Source organism: Carex rostrata, chromosome 9, assembly GCF_964058835.1.
Source record: "Carex rostrata chromosome 9, lpCarRost1.2, whole genome shotgun sequence".
NCBI lineage: Eukaryota > Viridiplantae > Streptophyta > Magnoliopsida > Poales > Cyperaceae > Carex > Carex rostrata.
This window is the reverse complement of record NC_135926.1, coordinates 3379975-3406248: the sequence shown is the minus strand read 5'-3', so window position 1 is coordinate 3406248 and position 26274 is coordinate 3379975. Positions and strand designations below refer to the sequence as shown.

The 26274-nt window shown below is 32.4% G+C and overlaps 1 protein-coding gene across 5 annotated transcripts; it reads left to right on the top strand.

Moving 5' to 3' along the window:
- The first annotated feature begins 962 nt into the window (after positions 1 to 962).
- LOC144559579 (Tetrapyrrole (Corrin/Porphyrin) Methylase) lies at positions 963 to 5230 on the top strand. Of its 5 annotated transcripts, none has more exons than XR_013513179.1 (10): positions 963 to 1183; positions 1271 to 1335; positions 1805 to 1901; positions 2005 to 2133; positions 2256 to 2364; positions 2743 to 2887; positions 2971 to 3013; positions 3513 to 3686; positions 3914 to 4138; positions 5007 to 5230. XR_013513179.1 is itself a non-coding variant. In XM_078308641.1 (9 exons), the coding sequence occupies exons 1-9, from the start codon at positions 1013 to 1015 to the stop codon at positions 4004 to 4006; spliced, it is 1026 nt and encodes a 341-aa protein (XP_078164767.1). In that variant the 5' UTR covers positions 963 to 1012; the 3' UTR covers positions 4007 to 4187. The 5 variants fall into 5 exon arrangements, 1 of the variants encoding a protein (XP_078164767.1); XR_013513180.1 differs by having other exon boundaries at positions 4991 to 5230; XR_013513181.1 differs by having other exon boundaries at positions 4912 to 5230.
- Positions 5231 to 26274: the final 21044 nt, after the last annotated feature.

Sequence of the window (26274 nt, the reverse complement as noted above, 5' to 3'; positions counted from 1 at the left end):
TAATTGAAACATAAATCTAGAGCAAAGTTAGGGTGTGATGTGCTCACCAAGAGGGTTTAGTGAGTACAACTTCAAAAATATATCAGATCGGCTTCAAACGACGAATTCAAACCGTTGAAATCCATGTACTTCATGAGTGATACATGTACATGTAAAATTTTGAAAGTTTTGAATTCATTTGTTATAAGGTCAAGCAGTCAAAGAAATGAAACTTTTATAAGTTGTTTTATATATTCATTTTTTCATCATTTTTTTGACCGCTTGACCTTGTAGCAAATAAATTCAAAACTTTCAAAATTTTACATGTACATGCATCACTCATGAAGTACATAGATTTCAACAGTTTGAATTTGTCGTTTGAAGCCAATCCGATATACTTTTGGAGTTGTGCTCACCAAACCCTCTTGGTGAGCACATCACACCCTAACTTTGCTCCGTAAATCTATATCAGTCTCCTTATTCATACGGATATTCGGATATTGAATACTCACATTTAAATTTTCGAATATGGATCGGATCGGTTTTCACCCCTCATTGCAGACCGTAATTTTTGTATGCATTTATTGCCATCGCTACCCTTGTGACAGCCACAATCGGCTCAATCTTCCATCTGTTTTGCTCATTTTGGTTAGAAGATTTTATATCTTGAAATTTGATTCTTTAGAAGAAGAAAATCTCTTGAGTATCTGCTGTCTATTTACAATATGGATTAGCTTTGACATTCAATTAAAGCGGACGATTCCCGTCAGGTATTGTACTGGATCTGATTTTATTTTATTATTTTCTTTTTATCAAAAGCCCATAGGCATACTGGATCTGAATTCACCCATAGGTTAGCAGAGAATCGGACCTTCCCACAATAAACTTTTGGGTTAAAGTTAGCCCGGTTAGTATATTTATGCACATGTCTATATGGGTCGAATTGGGCCCTAAGAAACACTTTTGACAGTGCTTGAACCCTTGAAACTATCATTGACGCCATCTCATTTCCAAGCTACTATTTCACTCATCCATGGCTGCACAATCCTTCAAAACCCTTTCGCCTTTCCTTCTCTCTCCCATCCGATCGAGAAAGCTTCCCTCTGTCTTTTCTTCTTCTACTTGTTCCGTTCGTTTCTCCCATTCCACCTCTAATGTCTCTTCCGACGAGTTGCCTTCTGCTTCCACCTCTACATCGAAGTCGGTGTGTCTCTATTTCCGTGAATTTTCGTATATTACATTTGAATTTCAATTCTGATACTGTGTTACTTGAATTGATACTTGTGAGCAGGAATTGAAGCCTGGATTGTATCTTGTGTCGACTCCAATTGGTAATCTTGAAGATATAACATTAAGGTATGGGTTGATTAGCATTCAAACTGAGTTAAGTTATAAAGAACTTGTTTGGTTGTGGAGTAAAGTTAATCCGGATTAAATTTCTTACTCCAAGCTAAGGTGGTTTAAAATAATCATGTTTGGTTGGTGTTTGATTAGAGTTTGGTGGAGTAAGCTTACGAAGAGAGAGAAAATTATTATTATTGTGTTACTTTAACTGCGGGACCTACAGGTGGAGTAAGTTATTCCACCTCTAGTAACTTAATCCGGAGTAACTCAAATGTTACTCCATCTTACTCCAAATTTACTTCTCGTTTGGCTCCTTAAGGTAGAGTAGAGGGTTTACTCCACCACTTACTCCACAACCAAACATGACCTTAATATTTATTCTTTCATTAGCTTTCTGCATTTGGAATTGTGCTCTATGTATCTTATGTGACCAGCTGCTTAATTAATTTATAAGATGTATGTTTAACTATTATTTTTATAGGGCATTACGTATACTTAAATCAGCAGATGTAATACTCTCTGAAGATACCAGACATTCATCTAAGTTACTTCACCATTACAATATCAAAACACCTCTTGTGAGCCTTTTCAACTCCTTTCTTATGTTGCAAATTTATAACAGTTAAGTAGAATTATTAAAAAATTCGCTTGAAATACAGATGCCTGAACTGACATTTGCAGGTCAGCTACCATAAGTTCAATGAGAGAGAAAGAGAGGCCTCCATCTTAAAGAGGCTTCATGAAGGGGAAATAGTGGCCTTGATTAGTGATGCTGGTACACCTGGCATTAGTGACCCTGGTACAGAACTGGTACAGTTTCCATTGTATCAGTTGGCTATTTGAAATACTTAAAGCTGTATATTATCACTGTGTTGTCAACACAGATACACATTTATAACAGATCTGTGAGTTAATGTTTTATTTAATTGTAGGTGAAGATGTGTGCAAGTGAGAATGTTGCGGTAACTCCAATTCCAGGACCATCAGCTTTGATCGCTGCTCTTTCCGTGTCTGGACTACCCACTAATGAATTTACATTTGGTATAATTTTTTATAATAACTTTCTACTTTGTTTCTTTTACCCACATTTGTTTCCTGTCTTGCATTAACTGGAAGTACTAATTGATGGTGATTTATTATATTTGAAGATGTCAATAACACATTGCATGTTTACCTCAATGAGAATTTTTTTTTTTGCCCAATGACTTAATATAGTATTCTTTTGGTGATTGAATATGCACTAGATTTTACAAGATATTATTTTATTGTTTCTTACTACAATTTGGGTCATGATTGCCTGTAGCACCCTGTTGTTATTGCGGTTATTGGTGGACCTAAAATTCAACAAATACAATGTGATTTTGGTGAATGTGACCATACTTTTTTTGCTTTTCTAATGTTCCTTTTGCTTACTACTAGTTGGGTTTCTACCAAAGTGTACTAGTTCAAGAAGGGAGAGGCTTCAAATATCATCAAAAGAAGCAGCAACACAAATTTTCTTTGTACCCCCACATGGCATCCATAAATTTCTCAACGAAGCTTCTGCCATTTTTGGTGATTTACGGTGAGTGCAGTATTATTATTATTTTTTTTTTCTCTTTGAAGTTTAATTTTGACAGATGTTAATCACGCAACATGTAAATCCAGGTCTTGTGTGGTTGCAAGAGAGATTACCAAAATACATGAAGAGGTGGGTTGAATTCTAATTTGTGTATATTATGCTATGTTAAACTGCATGTGGACTATGTTCCATAGTATTAAATAGCATCAATAAAGTTACCCTAAAATCATTTTATCGGCTTTTTGGACCACAATGTTAAACATTATGAGACTTTTTAAAACAACAGGGTAATAAATCCAAGTAAAAGATTAAGAAAATATAATAATTTATTGGAGGTGAACTCCCTAATGCAGTAGAGGCGATTGAACAATGTAGAATATACTATTTTGTTATTTAGTTATGTGTAAAGATAATGATGTTCACAATTCCAATTCTATCGTTTCTCTAAAAAATTCCTTTTCTATTCAGGATGATAATATGGAAATTATATTGTAAAAGCTATTATTATCGCAATTTGTTTACTGTTTGTCTGCTGCTTAACTACTAAAGGCTAATTAATACCCTCACTGCTAAGGACCACTAAATGCTATCTAAATTGGGATTTTTATTTTTTTCCACTGGGATTTAGTTCTGGAGAGGTAATTTAGGAGAAGCAAATAAACATTTTCTGGGTCTGCGACCAAAGGGAGAAATCACCCTTCTCATAGAGGGAACAACAGATTTGGGTGAAGACACTCCCTCGGAAGCTCATCTTGAACTGGAGCTGGAAAAGTTGATCTCTAGTGGCCATTGCCTTTCCTCGGTATAAAATAACATTTTTCTACTTTTTAATTTGGTGCAGATATGAAAATTTCATTTTAACTATTCTTACAATTTTGATGAAACAGTAGTTTCAATTCAATTATTGAACCTACCTAACATGGTACTGTATGGTAAAGGTTTTGTTTGGTGCCTCCCACTGCTAACACAATTAGTTGCTGCTTGATCTTTGTTAATTTCTTATTTGAAATATGGAATGCAAAATTGTAGGCAGTTAAGCTGGTTTCTGTAGCAACTTCGGCAAAGAAAAAAGATGTGTATGCGCTTGCACTTAGATTATATGGAAATAGAAGTGGAAGCTAGTCTTGTCATTTCATATCAGTAGCTCAATATTAAGCTACAAGAACGCACAATTTCAGTAGTACACGGCTGCACTCATGTTGTTTTCTTTCTGCTGTCTTGTTCTACATTTGTTCAAGACTTCTACCATTCAAGGTTTGAAAAGTTTGGCATCTTATGGTATTCAATTTCTCCACTTTCGCTTTCACATAATTACATCTCTTTATAAATTGCAGAGGCTGCTTGAAAAGATATAGAAGGATATTCAAAATTTCAAACCTCAAGTACTGAAAATGGATAATGTAAAAAAAAAATTGAAAAAAGAAATAAAAGAGTTTAGATGTAAATTAAATGTTATTAATGTACTTCCTTTCCCCGTTCATATTTTTTTTTTAACTTTGCATACATTTAAATCAAGAGACTCCATTTCCGTGCCTCCATTTTTAAAAACTTTAATAATTCAAAATTTTAAACTTAAAAAGTCAAAATAAAACCGTTGGATATGATTTACATCATTTTATTTATGCACGTGTAAAAAATTATGACATTTTAATTTTATTTTGATTGTCATCAAGATCTTGTAAAAAAATCACTAATGTGGATGATTTCTAGACGTTGATTTTTGAACTTATTGATTCACATAAAAACAAAATTGAAATGTGATAATTTTTTATGAGCACAGAGAGAAAATAACATAGATCACATCTAACGGTTTTATTTTGACTTTTAAGTTTTAAATTTTGAGTTATTAAAGTTTTAAAACATGGGGGCACGGTGGAGACACAAAAAATGGAGGCATTTGAACCTCTTGTTTTTATTCATTATGATGCAATGTAATGATCTAGTTTTTTTTTATCAGCTTTCACAAGAACAAGTAGCAAAGAACCTCATTTTACTCAAAAATTTCATCAATGCTCTTTTTCTTTCAGGGTCGTTAATTTTCTTGTAACTGAGAATACTCTAGCTTTTGTTATTATATGAATATTTTTCTCCTGTCCATTTCTAAAGTTTGTGATTGCGGAAGGATAAATGACGATGGAGAAATGGTTGGAAGAATTAGAGAACTAAGAAAGAGACGGATCAGATGGCAACAAAAAAGGTTTCAGAAAATAAAAATGCAGTTGCTCATTTTTTGGGGTTAGTTTGTGTGCTTGTCAAACATTTCAGGATTTGAAGTTTTGAAAGCAATTAATACTTGCTTTATTTTTATTTATTTTTTATATAATTTCCCATAAATTGAAGTGGTCCCGACGGCTCGGAGTTCTTATGAGTTTTTTATCAAGATTGAATTCTACATATCATTCGCCCTTGAATGATAAGTATAAATCGTTGGTCCGTTGCTTTCACTAATAAGAGATAACATATGATAGCAAAATGATGCCACAATTTCAAAAATAAAAATAATATTTTTATTATTTTCAAATGAATAGCAAAGATAGAAGTTGAAGAGATGCCTTTTAAAAACATTGACTAACATTACATGATATTCAACTTTTGAGCATAAGAGCATTAATATTCATACCACAAGCTTTCACGTGTTCATATTACATGCATAATTAACTTGCTCTATCTCCCGAGGTTTTTATTAATACCCTAAAAAATAAAGAAAAAAAATCAAATCTGTCCTTGATTTTTTTCTTTTTAAATACTCTGACCGCTCAAATGGGGTGCGGCCAGCTCTTAGCACCAAACTGCCTCCAGTGGGACGGTCTAGTATAAGAGTTAGGCTGGGGTGCTATGGATAGCATAGTGGCCTCTATGCTACGGCTCAATATTCGAGTTTTCAAAATCCAAACGGTCGATCCGAACCGTTCATCTTATTCTCCATATTAATATCTGCTTGGAGACCAAATTTTACATTTTTCTAAATTTTTTTACTATTTATTAAGTATTTTACAAAATTGTTGATCCAACGGTGGCTGCACAAAACAGTAAAACCGTTGGATTAGCGATTTTCAAAGTGGCTTAATAAATAGTAAAAAAATTCAGAAAATTATAAAATTTGGTCTCCAAGCAGATATTAATATGGAGAATAAGATGAACGGTTCGGATCGACCGTTTGGATTTTGAAAACTCGAATATTGAGCCGTAGCATAGAGACCACTATGCTATCCATAGCACCCCAGCCTAACTCCTAGTATAAAACCTCCTAGATATTCATTTTTTTTTCTCTTCTGCCCACTCAAAATTCTTTCCAACTTCAGTGGAAAGAGAAAGAGAAGAGAGAAGATTTTGGGCAATTTTTTTTACGACTACATGTAATTTATTTCTTTCTAAATGTTTTTAAATTTATTTTTTAATTACTAATAATTATTTTTAATTTATTTTATTGGCAAATATAATAGTTTGTTAAGGACAAAATATTAATTGTACTGTATGTGGGCGACAAGCTAACTCGGGGTGTGGAGGGCGCATAATGCACAAAAGATGCTGCCTATGCCTTCGAAGTTAATGAAAGTACCACATTTTTCTGGAACTTAAGTAACTGATATATGGAAAAACTGGTTTTAACCCTAACCAGTATGACATAGAATTGGTTACATGGTTTGACACACAAAGATATGGGGGGGAGGGGGTAATAGACTTTTCTTTGTGAGATATCTTATAACATATGAGGGGTACTGGAGAAGTGTGTACAATCCATTTGAGTCAAGGAATATCCCAATAATGGACTTATATTCCATGAGGGTTCCGCGTCAGCCCAGGGTTGGACCTTCTAGGATAAATTCAGGTTATGACAATTCGGAGTACCACAGCTTCGGTTAAGAAAACCAGGGATACCACAACTCGGGTAATGACAACCCAAGATACCACAACTCCGGTTATGTACCACATATTTATGACAATTATGTACCTGATTATATCAATAATTATTCTTCTGATTTTACCGAAGAGGTACCAGCATCACCCCCCCCAACATGAACCTGTAATACCTAGATTTTCATCTATACCAGAGTTAGTACCGTTACTATTACCCATTAATCAGAATGATACTAAGATTGATGTTGTTGGGATTTATGCCATACTAGAAAAGGAATGGACACGGGGGATGATTTTGAAGAGGTTTGGGATTTTGATCACTTATCAGATGGTGATGCAAATATACTACCTACTCCTAGGGAAGACCGTGGAATAAGCATCTTGTCGCCATATTCAGCGATACCATAACTTTTGAAAAGACATATATTAGTTTCTTTGGTAAGCGTGTTGTATATAATCAGGATTTTATACCAACACAGAGGAACTTGTAAAGAAAATCCATGAGACTCATGTTAACGGCAACTGGGAATGTAAAATACAAAAAAGGACCGAACAAGATTGGTTGTGATATGTAAAAACGCCCCGCGTTGTGAGTTCCACCTTTTTGCAACCCCTGCGGGTCAGGGGGAAACATGGATGATTAAGAAACGTGAACCATCTCATACACGCAAGTCTGCGTCCACAAGGGCGGACCATGCACAACTGACGGCATCACTAATTACCGATGTAATTGAGAAAGACATTAAGGATGACCCATCGATGAGCATTAAGGAGGTGGCTAGAAGTGTCAGAATAAAATGCCAACATGCAACCCCAAAATACAACAGGTTGTGGAGAGGTCGTGAACTTGCGGTTTGCAGAATATTTGATAGTTGGGAGGGTTCATACGACTTGCTTGCACCGTTGCTCCAGGCCATAGCAAGTACAAATCCCGACACTATATAGGAGCAGTGGCATGTCAACATATATGACAAGAATGGAGTACTAATGGAGGAAGTTCAGAAATTCAAGGGCATAGCATGGTCTTTTGGTGCTTGCATTCAAGTTGTGTCATACATCAGATCGGTTATCAGTAATGATGCATGCTTCATGTCTGGCCGTTACGATGGGAGACTACTGATAGCATGTGCATATGATGCTGAAAACCCGTTGTTGTCTTTGGCCTTTGCAATTGTTGAGAAATAGGATAGTGATAATTGAGGATTCTTCATGATTTTTTTACGAAGACGAGTGGTAGCGGAGAGGTTTTTTTGTGTCATATCAGACTAGCACAAAGGAATCAAATATGTTTTTGATCGTACATATTACGGTTGATTAACAAGAACTGACGAGTGTGTGCACAGGTTGTGTATGCAACACATTGCAGAGAACCTTAGCGAGGCAACCGAAAACGATACATGGGTTTCAGACACATTTAGACTACATTGCAAAAAGAAGAAGCCAAGAAGGATAGAAGAAATGTTTAGAGATTATGCAAAGGTATGTAAATTTCAAGTGTTTACAATTAAAAGGATTATTTTTTATTTCAAGTGTTTACTTATATTATTTTTCTTCTTCTTATTTTTCTATAGTACATGGCAAAGGCAAATGCCTACTTAATGGAGGTGGACAAAAATAATTCTAAAGATCTCCAAGAGTCACCAGAATATGAGAAAATATTTCAAGTCCATGATGGAGGTTACCGTTAGGGAATTATGACCACTAACAGGTCCGAGTCGCTGAATGCAGTCTTCAAGCAGAGTCGAGCGTTACATGTGGCTGCAATTGTAGATGACACTCCCACTTAGTGAGACGAGCGTCATTCACCAGATCCGCATTCTTGTCGATGCAATTGGGGTCAACAGCTATGTCATAGTTAAAACAAAAGAACATATCCACCATATCTCTCTTCACCTGACATAAGTAACAATGTCCTCATCCAGTTTGAGGGTTCATGATTTCCCAGTCATCGTCAAGCATTTCTCTAATTGGTAGATCAGCAGTGCTCAGGAATTCTTCGGGATCTCTGGGCGAAAACATACGTTGCAAATTTCTCCTTGCGAGGGCTTCACCCATCCAAAAATTGTTAATAAGTGTTCTTTTTTTTCTCATGTTCGGTCTCACTTCTTCCTCTAATTTTTTTGACTTTAGGTGTCATTGTAACTAGAGTTTCAAATGACAGTGATGGATTAGACAATTGGTATTGATTCTAAATATTTTCTAATAATTTGTAACAATATATAACAATTTATAACAATTCCTAATAATTAAAAAATATTTAAAAAGAAATTAAAGAATAATTTAATAAAAAAAAATTACCTGTAATTGTCAAAAAAATCATCTGAAACTGCCTTTCTCTTCTTCTTTTTCTCTTTCTCTTTCCTCTGAAGTTGAAATGAATTTTGAGTGAGTAAGAGAGAAAAAATGAATATATACGAGGTTTTATACCAGACTGCCTCACTAAGGCTGAGAGCTGGCTGCCCTCTATTTGGACGGTCAGGGTATAGTTGAAATGAATTTTGAGTGAGTAAGAGAGAGAAAAAATGAATATATATGAGGTTTTATACCAGACCGCCTCACTAAGGCTGAGAGCTGGCTGCCCTCTATTTGAACGGTCAGGGTATTTAAAAAAAAAAAAAAACGAAAACAGATTTGATATTTTCTTTATTTTTTTAGAATATTAATAAAAATATCGGCTCAATCTCATCACATCTTTCTAGTATTTCGGTTTTCGTCTCTCCAGTGTGCACTGCGAAGAGCAGATTGACCATTGTTTTTCTCCATTCAGCCTTAAAATGGACGGAGCCAATGCCGACTGATTCACAAAATCTCGTAACAAAGCTCTCTCAAAAGTATATTAAAATAATTATTTGATAGCAACGTTGGAGGTGGAACTTTTACTATGGTAGTTATCAACCTATTACCTATCATTGCGAGACTTCATGTTATGTATAACAATTAATCATAGCTTAATATTATTATTTATTAATGCACGAAGTATATTGTAATTTTTTTTAATAGCCTGATAGCAATTGTAGCTAGACAGTTAGTACATCTGCATCTAAAAAATATATATATAAAAACATAATGAGTGAGGCTATGATACTCTACACAGCGCACAGTGATCCGTATACTTTAAATCAATATCTTCGTTTTCACTGTCCATACATTCGATCTGAACCTTATAATGACAATAAAAGTAGGTAAATTTATTTAGCAGTTATGTCCACTTCCATCTGCTCCTATATATCTGATAGTATGGATTCAAATCTGCTTCTTTTCTTGAGAGAAGGAGCACCCTTCTATTATTCAATCCGAACCGTTCAAAATCGATCAAATGGTTTTAATTTTTTTTTCTTTTATATCAATATAATCTATTAAAATCAATTAGATGTAATTGAAGTCATTTGATCGCTTTTAAACGGTTCAAATTGAAGAATAGGAGGGTGCTCCTTTTCTCAAGAAAAGGAGCAAATTTGCATCCTCGATAGTATGCCTTCCTGGTTATCTTTTATTGATGTCTTACACGCAAGCATAGGTCATGTCTTTCCATATATTCTTGTTTCCTGTAAAATAGACCTTTTACAGGAGCAAATGGTATGTTTGGTTGTAGCAAGAATATGATATTCTTAGAACAAGACTATTCGGAATAGCTTGTTCTTTGTTTGAATGGAGTTGAATAGCTAGAATAGTGAATTCAACCCTTTTATCTTATTAAAATTGCATATTCTTACAAAAAGTTGGATTTAACTATTCTAATAAGACAAATGACAAAATAGCTATTCTTGTTTTGCAACCAAACATACATTGAAATATCTATTGCAGTCTGAATGCAGAGGCTAGAGTGGAATAATCGTGTCGTGTCGTGTCATGACTAATACACTATGATTTTGGTCACGTGCCGTGATAAAAATGACGAAAAATAGTCACGGCACATAAATAATCATACCACATGATCACGACGTGACTAGGGGTAGGGATGGCAAAAAAGCCCATTACCCGGTCGGCCTGCTCATACCCGGTCGGCCCATTACCCGTTCGGCCCATTACCCGGTTGGCCTGACACTGTAGCAGGTCAGGTAGGGCCGGGCCTAAAAACGGGCCAGGTCAGGTGTGGGATTCAGCTAAAGCCCACAGGCTACCTGTTGGGCCTAACTTATTTGAATGAATGAAACTTTTAGGTTATAATTCAGCCTGTCTCATATTTCCGACAAAACTCCCTAGGTTTAGCCAGCCGCTCTTGCCTCTTTCATTCTCTCTCCTTCTCCCTTTCTTGTTTGTGCCCTCCACACGAGTACACGAGAGAGGAGAGACAGACGACACGCCAGACCTTCCTTCACGCCTCAACGCTAGCAGCCGCCACACTAGCAGTCGGATCTCTGAGAAGCAGCCGGATCTCTGAGTCTCTCTCTACACGCCGGATCTCTGAGTCTCTCTCTACTCTCCGCCTCCGCCACACTAGCAGCCGCCTTCGCCACACTAGCAGCACTTCGCCTCTTGCAGTCTTGCTTCAGGACTCAGGTTTGTTTACTATATTACTCTCCTTTTATGAATTACAAATGTCATAACCCGGCAATGAATCGAAATGATCCTTCTTAACAGTTGTGAGTTGTTCGTATATATTATTATTCTTGACGATTGCCTACTTAGGTGCTTGCTTCTTTTGTGAATTGAAATGTAAGGTTATCTATTAAGCAAGGAATAAATTTGTAGCCATGTTCCCTTTTCTATTTTTTTTTTCTGCTGTTTATGTTCTTTTGCTTGGCATGATTGAAAAAAAATTATTTGATGAAATTTACTAAGGGCATTTAATGGTTGGTTGGAGAAATGAAATGAAATCATTTTGACTAATTAGAAGCTAAAAGGTCAACTTGCTGTTTTTTGGAGAAATGAAATCAGAAGCGACAAGATTCTGATATGTGACTCTTTTAAAGTAACTGATGACAGAATGATCCCTCATAAGTCCTAACTAAAACTGTACCAGCACAACTTGTGTTTAAACAGTAGAGTCAAATTTTTGTCATGTTCATGTTCCAAGTGCAATTATTGTCATGGTCAATTATTTTTTTAATCAAGTACTGTCAAAGCTTTTAATTTTTTGAATTATATGTTTTTTTAAAAACAGTGTGTTAAATGCATGCAATTGATTAAATACTCTTCTTTTGGTAGGCAAAATGGCAACCCCGCAAGAACAAGAGACACAAGATATTGTAATGGAAACCATGCAAGAACCCACTAATCGAGAGGAAGCAACCTCTTCCCCTAGAGAAGGCTCTGCTGCAACACCGGTAGCAAGTGTTGGGGTAAATGCAACACCGACAACAAGTGAGACACCGACCTCAAGTGCTCCTAATCAGCCTACTGTTGTGGATACATCTAGGCTGAAATCTGATGTGTGGGGGCATATGACAAAGAAGTGTATTGATGGAAAATACAAGGCGGTATGCAATTATTGCGGTGACAAACTTGCAGCAAACTCAAACAGTGGTACACGACACCTCAAATTCCACATAGAATCTTGTTTAAGAAAAAAACAACAAACATTCCCTATAGCTTTCCAAAAAATGTTAGTTACTAAAAAACTAGAGGGGAAAACAACCATAGCAAATTACATTTTTGATCAAGAAGCATGTAGAAGAACACTTGTGGAGATGGTAGTGTTGCACGAGCACCCTCTCTCAATTGTTGACCAAGTGGGATTCAAGGCTTTTGTCAACACCTTGCAGCCATTATTCAATTGTCCAACCCGTAATACAGTGAGAACCCGTAATACAGTGAGAACCCTAGTCTAGGGGCGGATGTCCTAATATCATACATGAGTCAATTGATCCTATTTTTTTTTGTATCTATAGGTGAATTTCTGTATAGTTTAGAAGAAAATGTTATAAATAATGTGTAAATTGATTCTCATTCGTAGAAATTTTTTTTATATGATTGATCTACATTTACATTTGACCTACATAGTTCGAAGATCTGATTTTGCCTATGAATCACATGACTAGTTACATTAGTCATATTTAATCATTTTTAACTATTATTTTCATAATATAAGTTTGATTATTGAAAATAAAATATATGCCATGCGGTATCTCAGGGGGTGTTTCATGTTGCTTTTTGTCGTTTATCGTCTAATTTTGTGTTGTGTTTTGTTCTGTGTATTTTGTTATCAAGAAATAGTTAATTACAACACGTAACCGATACAGTTTCATATCGTAGTTGTTCCGTTCTGTAACGAAGCTAGCTCCGGAATACTATTTTTTCCATTCCCCTTCTACGTGAAGGAACAGGATATCATTAATTAATTCCTCATGGAGTCATGGTCAAATATTGCTCTGTACCATTTGCTGCAAGAGATAAACGGATACGACAATAAGCTGAGTGTTATATAAAGCACAAATAAAGTTAGGCAGAGGGGAGTGTATTCAGAGAGAGGAGTAAAAAATATATCATGCATCCAATTAACCCAAGTCAGGCTACGCGCTGAGCAAGATCTGTACAATATGTATATATTGTTAATTTTATGATATGCTCTAGTAGCACGAAAAATATATAATAAGACCAATTCGATGTAAGACTTTTACACCATGTTATTAAATAGTGTATTGAGATATTTTTGACCGATTCGATGTAAGGTTTTAAGTATATTAGGTATTAAAAAAAATTAAAAAACCAAAGATCAAGTTTATTAGGAGGTGACTTTGTGCAAGAAGGTGTTTAATTACTCAGCCATCATTGGTGGATTTAATAAGAATGAATGGAGTAAATTGATATTTTCGTGTTTAGATGTGATTTTGCTTTATAGTTTAGAGTAAAATGTGAGAAGTTATGTAAAATTGATCTTCATACTTTAATGCAGAATTTATATGATTAACTCTTATAAGGAAATTTTTGAGTTTTGACATCCATAATTTAAAATTTTGCCTCCGTCCTAGTCATAAGTTGGACTACGATGCTTTGGGAAGTAAAGTTGTTACTTTATATTTCGCTCATATTTTCAATTTCAAAATTCAAATAGTTGATCCGAACCTTTCAACATAATTTCATATTAAAATGTATTTCGAGACCAAGTTTTACATTTTTTTTTTGTTGAAGCTTTTTACTATTTTTTAAGAATTTTTGAAAATTATTATTTTTCATTAATTCTTTATTTAATGAAAAACAATGATTTTCAAATTTTCTAAAAAAGTAGTAAGGTTTTTTTTCTTCAAAAATTGTAATTAAATTTGGTTACCAAGTACATTTTAATATTGAAATTATGTTAAAAGATTTGAATTGATTATTTAAATTAAAAAAATAAAAATATGAACATAAAATAAAACAACTTCGTTACTTTTTAAAGCACTGTATATATATTGAGATACATAAATCAATATGAGGTTCAGGGGCATATTTACGTATATGGCAGGGGGTGCTAAGCCACCCTATGATTTTAAAACTAGTAATTATGTAATTAAAATTTAGTTGAATTTTTGAGTTTTTTAAACTTTTATATAGTCTAGCCCCCCCCCCCCCCCCCCCCCCCCCCCCTCATAAAATAACAAAAGTGTGTTGGTAGTCGAGTGGTTTGAGCTCTAGTTATTGTGTGTAAGGGTCATGGATTCAATTTTCACTGACTACATTTTTTTTTATCTTTTTCACATATTACATTTTATAGATTAGCCCTCCTATTCAAATTTTCTAGTTCCGTCCTTGATGAGGTTTGTGGGGCCCACCTATATCCAGGGGTAGGCGACTGCCTACTCTTGGATTTTGAAATACAGTATCAAGTTTGTATATAGTTGGTTTGGATTTGGGTTTTGACTATCTCTAGATTTGAGTTTTGCCTACTCCTTACTGAGTCAAAGCTCTCGATTAGTGAAATTGGCCGAGTCGTTACAATTTTGGTAGTCTTTTATCAATCTATTTTGAAATATACCAACAAGAGAAAGGTGAATAAGAATGGTATGATAGTAGGACCACAATAAATTTGTTATTTTTTTGTGAAAGGAATAGACTAAAATGTTTTATAAAGTAATATACTGAAATTTAATGTAATGCATTGAATTATTTTTATTTGATAGAAGCTTGTGAACTATACTTCAATGTAAAGTTTAACTATTCAAAATGAGCTGAATTTTATTACGTTGAACTATTACGTTTTCAATTTTCGATTTTAATTCATGGTTAATTATCAATTCCGCTTCCAATGAAAATTATTTAATAATAATTTATAATTTAAATAAAATAATAATAATAATAATAATTAATATAATAAGAATTTATTTTGCCTACCCTGATGAAAATTCTGACTACACCATTGGTGAGTTCAAATATTAAAAAATTAAAAAAAATTTTTGATCTTTTTCACATATTATATTTTATAGATTAGTTTTCCTATTTAAATTTTCTAGTTCCGTCTCTGTTGAGGTTCGTGGGGCCAGATATCAAATTATTGTTGCTTTCTTTCTCTGTGTCCGTGTAGGGAGAGTTGGAAGGCCAATTCAGCAAAACCATTGTGGGATATTTACGTTAGCTGCTTGTGATTGGTTGGTTGTTGAATTGTTGGTTATAACACTGCATCTACTGTATATATAGTGTGTAAACTTAAAAGATAGTTGACTTGAAAAGTGCTGTCATCACTTTCCCAATTTGCATGGTGTGCTATGAGGAAGACATTATTTATTTATTTTTAGTAGAAGGAAGACATTAAGGACCTATTTGTTTTTTTACAGAGTTACACGTGGTGAGCTTTAACAGGAATGAGAATCTATTTTTGAAAAAATGAGAATTTAAATTATTTTTGAAAATGTGTTAAGATGAATGTTCGGTTGTACTATGAAAATTATCATAGGAAATTCTAAATTTTAAATTATGTGTTACATCTCCGTTATCATCATGACGTTGCTATTGAATAAAATATTAGATATGACGTGAGATTAAAATTAACTTGATTCACTAAATCTCTACGTTGCTATATAAAAACTAATAATTCTACACGTTTGTTATTTTTTTTAAAATATATTGTGCTAAATATATAGCCTTAATGCTTTATTCAAATTTTTTTTTAAAATTGTAAATTGTTATACAGTAAGGTGTCACAAAGGATCCATAATTAATGTTCTTCTGTCAATTTCATAGAAGAGAGAGCTGTCTATTGAGCGTAGGAAAAAAAAATATCAAGTTTGAGTGAATTGTGAAATTCCCATAAAAATGCTTATTTGTTATGGGTAAAACAGTCCAATTTTCTTTCCATAATGACCAACCGAACACTATTTTGGAATCAAATCCTATTGAGTGGAACTTCCATTGAATTTATGTAGGAATTTGGTTATTGGTACTTCTTTGGAACTCGTTGAAATAACATAACAATTTTTTAGTAATTAAATATTAGCCGTAAAGTTATGTTTAATTATTTAATATTTACAATAAATTGTATTTATCATTAATTAAAAGTTAGTTCTTAATACTGTAACAATTTTAAAACAATAAGTTTTATTTAATTAAATGACTCTGATACACTCCAGCATCTTTTATCTTTTAAATACTATTATTAACAATTGAACATGCGACATTTATGTAAAGAGACGAAACCCGTTCACAATAAGTAATACTGCCATTATTTCAGAAGCTTTCATCCTCAGAGCTAATTCAAATTTGAGCTTGTCCTTCAAGAATTCGAACTATCTGACTTTGAATTTAAGGTCGCTCGCTCTTTATTAAGCTATCTTGTAAATCTAAACTGGTCTGAGTTAATTCGGAAAGTTTAAATTTCAAACTCAAATTTTAAGCCTGGCACGCAATTAAATTTGGAGACATCCGTAGAAGCTTTTTAGCCGTTGATCCTCCACATAATCATTTAAATTCATAAATGACCCAAAAACATGTGCGTCCTTGTGCAAAGCATGGACCACCAGGCACGGAGGCACCAATTTCTCACCGATTCTAGTTTTTTGATAGATACTGCTAATGACTCATGAGAACCGTGCGTAAGAGGATAATTCTTCCTATAAACAGCAGTGTACTTAGCCCTATGTAACCTAACCTATGTATTATTGTTTCCCATTCTAACCTTTTTTTTTTTTTTTGTATTGTTTCTGTGATTTTCTATATTTGCTCACATGACATAGGCTCTTGGGTGAAAATCTTCTGTTCTTATTTTTAAAATATCATAGATTTTTTTTTCTTCATCCAACCATATAAATATTTTCAACGGTTCAGATTGAAGAGAAGAGCAATAGACTTCATCTTCAAATCTGAACTGTTAAAATATGTTCCTACTTTTCTATAAGAAGAGCAACATATTTGGTCCCTAGACTCTTACTCGCACAATTTTCTGATTTGATTTTATTTTTAAAACCCAATTTTTCTTTTTGTATCCGTACTTTTATACTTCTTGATGATTTTCTTTTTTTATGAAATCCGAACTTCTATACCTGTTCACTATATATATCATTAGACGTTTTGTTTTGGAAGAAAATACAATTGTTTAAAATCTAGAAAATCTTAATGTTTAAAATTTAGTGTCCATGTTGAAGATAATTTGAGAACTTTTATCCTCATCTCATGCCTACGAACTTTGAAGCATAGTGATAGATTGGTGGTTCATGAATAATTTGGTAAGGTCAAAAGTTTATAATTCTGAGTATACTTCGGAAATTATTTGTTGTTTTAAAATACAAATAATATATTAGGCATTAATTATTTTGTGAAAATAAATAAAAGGTTTGTAAGTTCGATTACATAAAATAATGTGTTGTTATTATGATTTTTAACTTTTAAGTGAACAACACAGTGGCAGGAATGATTGCGGAGAGAATGCAACAGAAAATCAGGCATTTTATTTAAGAGACGAAAAGGAGGAGGATTTATGTACCTGGCTTATTGCTCTCAGCACCAATGGAAATTGAAAAGGGATCAATCATTTAATAAAGGAAGATAGAAAATAGGTACTGAAGTGGACAAAATCTCTTTTTATGGAGACTTTAGCAGCCCTGTGGACCCACCACAATTAAGGCAATCCAGGCCCATTACGTGTCAGATACTAAGTCACGAGTACAATTTCGGCCCCACTTTTGTTCCCATCCCTGTGGGCCCATCTTGATTTATGCTTTCTTAAAGAGAGAAGATTTTTTTAACGTCTAATCCCTCTTTTATAAAAATCTGAATGCATGAGTTTTAATGTGTGTTTTTTCAGCCAAATGCATGCATTCATATTCATATTCGTATTCGGATTCAGACCGACGTAAGCAGCATCAGCAAATAATAACATAGGAAAATGATTTCATAAGGTTTGTTTTGTTGGGATATGTGAAGTACGAATAAGAAATAAATGCAACAAAAGAGTAAACTTAATTGTAAGAAAATCTTATATATAATATTGTAAGTAAACCAATTCAAATTCAAGTTAATTTTAATGTATTTATTTTTCAACATTTATTATCACTTGATTTGATACAAAAATAACTTGAACAAATATATATATTTTTTTTTGCATGTAAATACACTATTCATAAAGTAAATCGGTTTAAACAGTTTGAATTAGTCGTTTGAAGTCTATTCAATATGTTTTGGATTTGATATTATATGACACCAATGTCATACTAGCCGAATTCATGATTGTATATTAATTAAGAGATAAACATTTGATATAAACTCAATAGTCATTATAGATAATATGGTCCAGCTAGCAAAATTCGTGATAATGAGAGGCACAAGTCCAAAACGAGCCAATTAATTCATTTAAATATTAAATCGTACTTGGAAAACCAAATCGAATAACAGTTATAAATCAGTTATCTTTATTCCACCTTAAATGAAATTAATCCGATTTTAAGAAGCTACATCTAACTACAAACTAGGCCTGAGCCCTGAAGTTCCTTGTTGTTGTCATTTTGGTTTGCTTGAGGTATCAGATCACATGCACCTCGGTTTTCATACTATTTTAGTATAATTAAATGCGTTGTTTTCTGAATAGAGCTATTGATGTTCTTTAAGCTCAACAAGGTTTTTAAAGCTTAATTTCAAAACTTCTCGAACTAATTTTAAATGATGAATTAATTTTTTTTTAGTAAAGTTGGAGGGTCAAACTATTCAATTGGTTTTAATATCTATTAGAGATTTTCATTTGAATTTCACACTCGCGACCTTATGACACTATCACTATATCAAATATTAATTCTTAAGTTATATAATAAATTTAAATTGTTAAAATTAATTTACATCATTCATAAATGATGTATTTACATATCAAATTTATAAATTTTGAAACTAATTGGTGTAAAGTTAAAGAGAGTATAGGAGAATCTATAGAGTCACAGGCTCATGAATTTGGTTCCTGACTCGAGGGTAACAGAGTAATCTAAGCCTCTCTTAGGGCCTGTTCGGACGAATCACTGTTCACGTGGGGAAAAAAACTGAATTTTTTTTTTCCCACGGGAACAGCATTTTTCAGTTCAATTCCCGTACCCAAGCTCATTCTCATTTGTCGGCCAAATAGGCCCTTAAGGTCCCGAGAGGAGGCAAGGAGCCGGGTGTCTCAAAATCTCAAATACATCATGGGTTTTGCTCAAAAGAAAAAAATAAAAATAAAAACAAGGTTAATTTATTTTTATTTTTTAAAAGGCAAAAGGTTGCCGCCCTTTTCATTGCTCAAATGTGTTAAATACAAGGTACAGTTTGGTTATCTAGCAGGATGGAGTTCTTAATTTAAAGTGTGCATTTCTTATTTTCTTTAATTAATTTTTATCAATTGATTTTAATTAAATTAATTTTGCATATAAACACATCTCGTGAAGTAGATTGATTTTAACGATTAAAATTTGTCTTTTGAAGTCAATTTGATTAATTTTTGAATTAAGTTGACCAAATTCCTATATGCTTTCCTAGTGCAGTTTTTGTTCAATGTACATTAAAGCCATCCGATACACCTTAAGATCCGTTATACAAATCTTAAAGCACAAATTTGCTTCCGACCAACCTCGGAGCCAATTTTTTTTTCCTTTCCATGTAGCTAGATAGTAAGACCATATATGTGAATCTATGTACGTATTCGTATATGCGGTTTAACTTTTTTTTTTAAACTTTAGAATAGTATAAGTAAAGTATTATAAAAATAAAAATAATCTACTAGACATTGAACATTATTATTATTAGTTTTTACTAATTATATCCTTGATTAAGAAAATGGACCTTATTAATTAGCTGAATTGGCCAAGAAGACCCTTTCCAAAATTGAATTCATAACTTCAATACATGAAGCTTATATCTACTGGTTTTCATGTAAAAGTTTCTTTAGATTATATGTCTTAAATTATTGTCAATGCCGAATCAATTTACATTTTATCAATAAGATAATACAACTTATTTGTTAAGTTCTAAATCCTAACGAATCTAAATAATAATTCAAGCAGGGAGCAACTATAATAACTTTGTAAGAGGTTTTAAATTCAAGTTTAATAAACATAATATAATACGAAATTAATAAGACTTTTCCATCACTAGAAAAATTTGTAACTTGTAACACATCCTCGCATAAATAAATATCATGCTTAGGTAAATATCAAATAACAATTTATCTGACACTATACCACCAAATTAAGATTCTGATATCTCAATCGCTATATATTGTGAACGGATCCTCAAGCAGCTTTTCCTAGGCGATATAAACTATCTCTAATTTATAATTTATTATTATATACATCTTTTGGTGAATATTACGAAATTGCTAGGTTACACAAAAATTTCCAGTCCTTGATTATTTTTAAATAAAACATAGAATAACATAGCAACATTTTTTTTTTTATTTAGCACGACAGGCCAGAAATTCTGAACACGTTTCTAATAAACTGATAGTGTTATAATAACACAAACTGTGATTTATTGTCCTTTTGATACATCATTAGTTAAATTATAATTAAAAAAATACTATTAATACAAGAAAGAACGGCAACAGACGGATTAATTAATTGTTGGTATTAACGAAGCTCAACCAATCACCTTTAGCTTATTTAATAAACTAAAACAAATATAATAATTTTATTTCTTAATTGGTGCTGCAAGCTAGTTTGTATTAATTACTAATTTTTAGGAAATAAAAAAAAATCAGCGTGACCGAATAATTTAAAGTACTTTTGAAGGTAATATTTTATGCGCATTGCAATTTGATTTAATTTCATTGAATATGCCTAATTTTCTTAATAAAAAATACATGCTTGAGATCATGATTCATACACTTGGCAACTGCATGTTTGTTGACAAATTAAGTAATCTGTCTTGTTGTTTTTTAATTATACTTTGTTAATATATTTTCTGGGATCCCTCCTTCGTTAGACTTGCTTGAAAATGCATATAATGAATGTAATAGTTGGTCGCATTATAAATAATTATTGCTGAACACCTTTTAATACATCTCTTTTAATATTTTTGTCACCGACACGACGATAGTTGTTGGAACTTTATTTGAAAACTCAAAATTCCAACTCAATATATTATTAAAATATCCATTTGTAATATTTACAAATTCGAGAGATTAAAATGTAAATCTCATATCTAATAAATTTGAATTCCGTTAATTTGTTTTCTAATGGTTATAAAAGCCATTAAGCCAAAAGGAGTTACACAAAGCACCTCTGTATCTCATTAATCTCTATTAATCTCTTCATAAGACAATTAATCAACGTATAAGTTGCTAATGTTTTGAATATTATAAAGGATACATCCTTCTCTGTTGAAAGACATCGGAGAAATAAAACAAATAAGAAACCTTTGATTAGCTCCCAGTCTCTTTTGATTTATCCTCCATTTGTATTTTATTCCAATTAATCAAATTCTGATCTATGCTGGATATTGCGGAGTTATCGTCAGTTACTTCCATGGCGTGCCTAAGGAGCAACAATCCTGGATTATCTTGGTTGCGGTTCCATTTTGCACGATGAGACGGAATACGCTTAAGGAAAGTGTTCCGTACACGATCCGGGTAACTCTATTTCAATTTGATTTATTTTTAATTAATTTCTAACTATTCGAATATTCTGAAAATTTATACCAACAATAGTGACATGCATTTTTTTTTTTTTTTCGTAGAGACTTGAAATCAAAATTCTAACGGAGATTGAGTTGAGACTTTAATTTGAAAACAAGCGCACAATGGCTTTTAATTAGTTGTAACTGTAAAATGATGTATAGATAATTGTTAAATGTTATGATATATTTTATCTTAGGAAAAAATATAAGGGTATTTTGTATCAGAACTATATATGTAAAAAAAAAGAGATGGGTTATGATGAGTTGCGAAGTAAGGATCTTGTTTTATTTCATGTTCATATTTTCGTTTTTAAAGACCAAATAGTTGATACGAACCGCTTAATGTGATATCCATATTGAAATGTGTTTGGAGACTAAATTTTATATTTTTTGAAAATTCTTTACTATTTTTTTAGATAGGTAGAAAACTGTAGTTTTTTGAATGGATTCTAGATAAAAAAAAAACAATGATTTTAAAATATTCTAAAAAAATAGTAAACAATTTAGAAAAAAATATATAATTTGGTCTCCTAGCACATATCAATATGGAGATTATGTTGAGCAGTTCAGATCGACTATATAATCTTTAAAAACGGAGATATAAGCGTGAAATAAAACAAAACGCTTACTTCGCAACTCACCATAGCCCAACTCTTAAAAATAATAGCCTTGTTGCTTTTGGCGACATGATTAATTAATGATTGAGATTTGAGTATTTGCTCTCTAAATGAATTTGTGCTCAAACAATGCTAGGATTAAGATTAGGATTTATATATTACGAGTTAATTTAAATGTATATATGTATAAAAAACCAAATTGTCCTTTTAAATAACAAATTTTAAAGCACCTAGTATGTATTTAGGTTTAAATTTGAGTTAATTCTATCAACTAAATTTGAAATAATATTAAGTATGTCTCTATTGTACTTACACTTCTTGCCTAATAATTTACACAGTAATTATGATTTTGATTATAGCAGCCATCAATATAACACCGCTAAGATTCCTAATAAGATTTCACATTCTGTCAAAAATCCAATGAGTTGGATCGATCAGAATGCTCCTCACCTTAAACAACTTTTTTTTTTTTTTAATCTCATCCCCATTTTCAGTATTTTATAATATTATGTGTACTTTCAAAATGCATATACTTACATGTCATATTGAACTCATCCATTCAGACAAATAAGTACCTAAAAAAATTCCAAGTACTGAAACAACTGCTGACTAAACAGCTTCTGAATAGAATGAACTGTAAATGTATGTGTTCATACTTCATACTTTACATGTGTGTTCAAAATCCTTGCATTCAGTCTTTTTGTTTATGTTTTTCAAAATTTGTTTATAATTTTTTTTAACTGTATGAACGAATGAATTTAGCCAAAATTACTGAACGAATGCATTTAAAAATTATGCATGTAGTAATCAAACTAATTATTAAACCAAGATTGTTGTTAATGTTTTATTTTTTCAAATCAAGACAGATAAAACAATTTCTCACCTCAGTAGATCACTAGCGAAAATGATCAATGGCTGCTTGTTAAATTATATATATTTCACTTTGCAAAAAAAAAAAAAAAAAAAAAAAAAAAAAAAAAATATATATATATATATATATATATATATATATATATATATATATTTCTGTTATCACAAATATATTCTGCTTGTAGTCTTGTAGATAGGAGAAAACAAAGCACCAAAAAAAGTACAAAAGCGGATCGGATTCCGATCCGTTTGCACCCCTGGAGCAATTAGGAGCTCTAAAAGAAGGTGCTTTATAGAAAGTTATGGAAGCTCATAACTACGTCCACTATTTGATATTAATGTTAATGTCTCTACATTAAATGACGCTCTTAGAAAATTGGGACACAAGAAATATTAGCTCGGAAAAAAATCACATTATGTCAGATTAGATTTTGTATAGAGTAGGATGTTAACGAGTCGAGTCGAGTCGAGTCGAGTCGAATCAAGTTTTACAAATTTTGAATTTACGTCACGTCATAAGGAATCGATCTGAGCGAGCTTGATTGTTGCCGAGCCAATCACGAATGAAGCCGAACTAGCTCATTAACGACTTATAATTAGTACCGTGAAACATGCATAGATAAAAGATTTTTGTCAATTTAAAGTTGTGAACCACTCATAAATCACAAGTTAGAAAGAAATTTTTTTATAATGAACTTCATCCTCTCATAATAGACACAAAGAGGGATAATAAACGAGTTGCATAATAGCTTCATATTCTTCTTTCAGCGAGCTAAGACATAAGTCAGCGTCAAGTTTAAACTCGTTAATAATGAACCGAACCATAATCAAATGAGTTAATTATGATTTTTTCCTGAACTAATCCGAGTGAGCCGCTAACTACGAGTTTATTATTGCCAACCCTAGTATTGACAGCAATTAGATGAGGTTTAAGGCAATGTAACCACCAAAATAATCAGGCACAATTGATTAAGGGCATGTGGTCTTTAAATAAAGGATGATTAGTTTAAGCAAACTATATTTTTTTTGTTTATTGCAACTTTGCAAGTGATTTGGATTTCGTTTCATCCCCTGTTCCATGCTTGGGAGCACAGGATAAAGGCATTACAAAAAGAGAAGCTAGGCTGCTGTAGGCCCAAGACCTACTGTTAAATATTTGGGGTCTAGAAAGAAAAGAAAAAGAAAAGATAGGTTAGAGAGAGAAAGAGAGCGATAGACTGATAGAGGCCAAAATGGATGTTTCAAGCAAGGTTTTAGGTCTACCAACTGGTTGTTATGGGAATATAACCTCTTAACTATATAATTACACAACCAAGTCAACAACTCTGCAAGAATAAGCTATTTGAAGAATTGTTGCCTATTCCGGAGTTTTTAAAAATTAGATTCTCTATCCCAATTAAATGTTCAACAAGATTATGACTTACTTTTATGTATATATACATAGATAATACATCCAAGTCAACTTCTATGCAAACATTCAATCTGTCTTTGACTCGTTCATTTTAGGCATACTATTGTAACTTTTTTTTTGAAATATTAGTATTATTCTTGTAAATATTTGGGAAAAAATGTCTTTATTTTGTTGAAGTATCACAAACTATGAAGTTTGGTGGAAAAATAAAATATACATTGACATGCTGTTAAGTTGAAAATAAAACTTAGGAAACAAGACTTTAGTTTTTAGACAGTCGTCTTTAAAAAAAATAATATTGACGCACGCACCCTTAGAAAACCACAAAAAAAAGGTTCATACATGTTACATTGTTATAGCAATTAAGACTGTTGATTTGCTTGTTATGAAACGGTTGAGTGACAAACATAATCAATAGCATGATAGATATATTAGCAAAATCCTAATTAAAATGACCGTTGAACATTTTTGTTTGAACTCATGTTGTTGCAGTATGTTTTTTTTCAAGTCAGTTGATGATTTTTACTTATAATTTCATTAATTAATATTTATACAATGATTTATAAAGCTAAGAAAGAAAGATAAATTAGCCAACTCTAACCCTATCAAAATAAGTTAATAAAATGTCTAACACCGTGAAAGTCATGGAGCTTGAGGTAGATATAGATGGGATTTTGTACTAAAAAACAACAAGATCAACTTTCACTGTATACTTAATTTGAATTTTCAAGGGATGAAATAGTGAACCCCATTTTATCATATAATAAGCTAAAGAAAAATGTAATACATATTGTTACTAATATAGAAATCTTTAGGTTTTACGGATGAATACACATTCAATAAATGAGAATCAATTGATTCCATTCTTCAAAAAAAATATCTCCATGTTGTTAGAAATTGTGTATGCTTGATTCTCATTTTTTTTTTCTCAAGAAAATAAATCAAGTTATTATTTATCGTTGTGTGCATATTGATCTTGAGAGATAAATATACTGCCTCCAAACCAAGGTCCCTTGTAAGCTGATCTGACCATATAAACGGCTGAGATGGATAAACAATTTTCTGTGTTATGAGATCCTTCTAATTTTTTTGTTGTTGCTTTCATTACCAAGTACGTTAATAATGAAGTTTAATATACTAAAAAAAACTGTGAAGAAATTGTAAAATTAGTTGCACCATCAATCACTCAACTTTACACCATTTAATTCAATCCAATGTTGTAATAAACAGCTGTTTAGGTTAATTAATCGACCGATTAGTCGTTGGCAGCGATCAAACTGTTCCGAATTTTCCCGACTAATCAACCGGTTATTCCCGATTATTTTTTATTAATCGTTTGACGGTACCTATCCGTTCGACAAACGCATATTGTTATTTACAACAATTCAATTTTTTGATATACATAAAAAAATTACTAACCAATTCATGTTAAACTCTTCTCGAATCTTTGAGTCTTGACTATATTTTTTAGTCCGATAGAACTCTGAAAATTCCTCAACGCATCGCTTGCTATAATTACATTTTAAGTTTTTAACATAATGAACTTCTTTCCTCGTACATATGAGAACAAATATACTGATACATTTGAGAAATAAAAAAAAATGGGGCTCAAAATGAAAATAGCGACTAAAATTACGCAATAAAAAAGTGAAAAA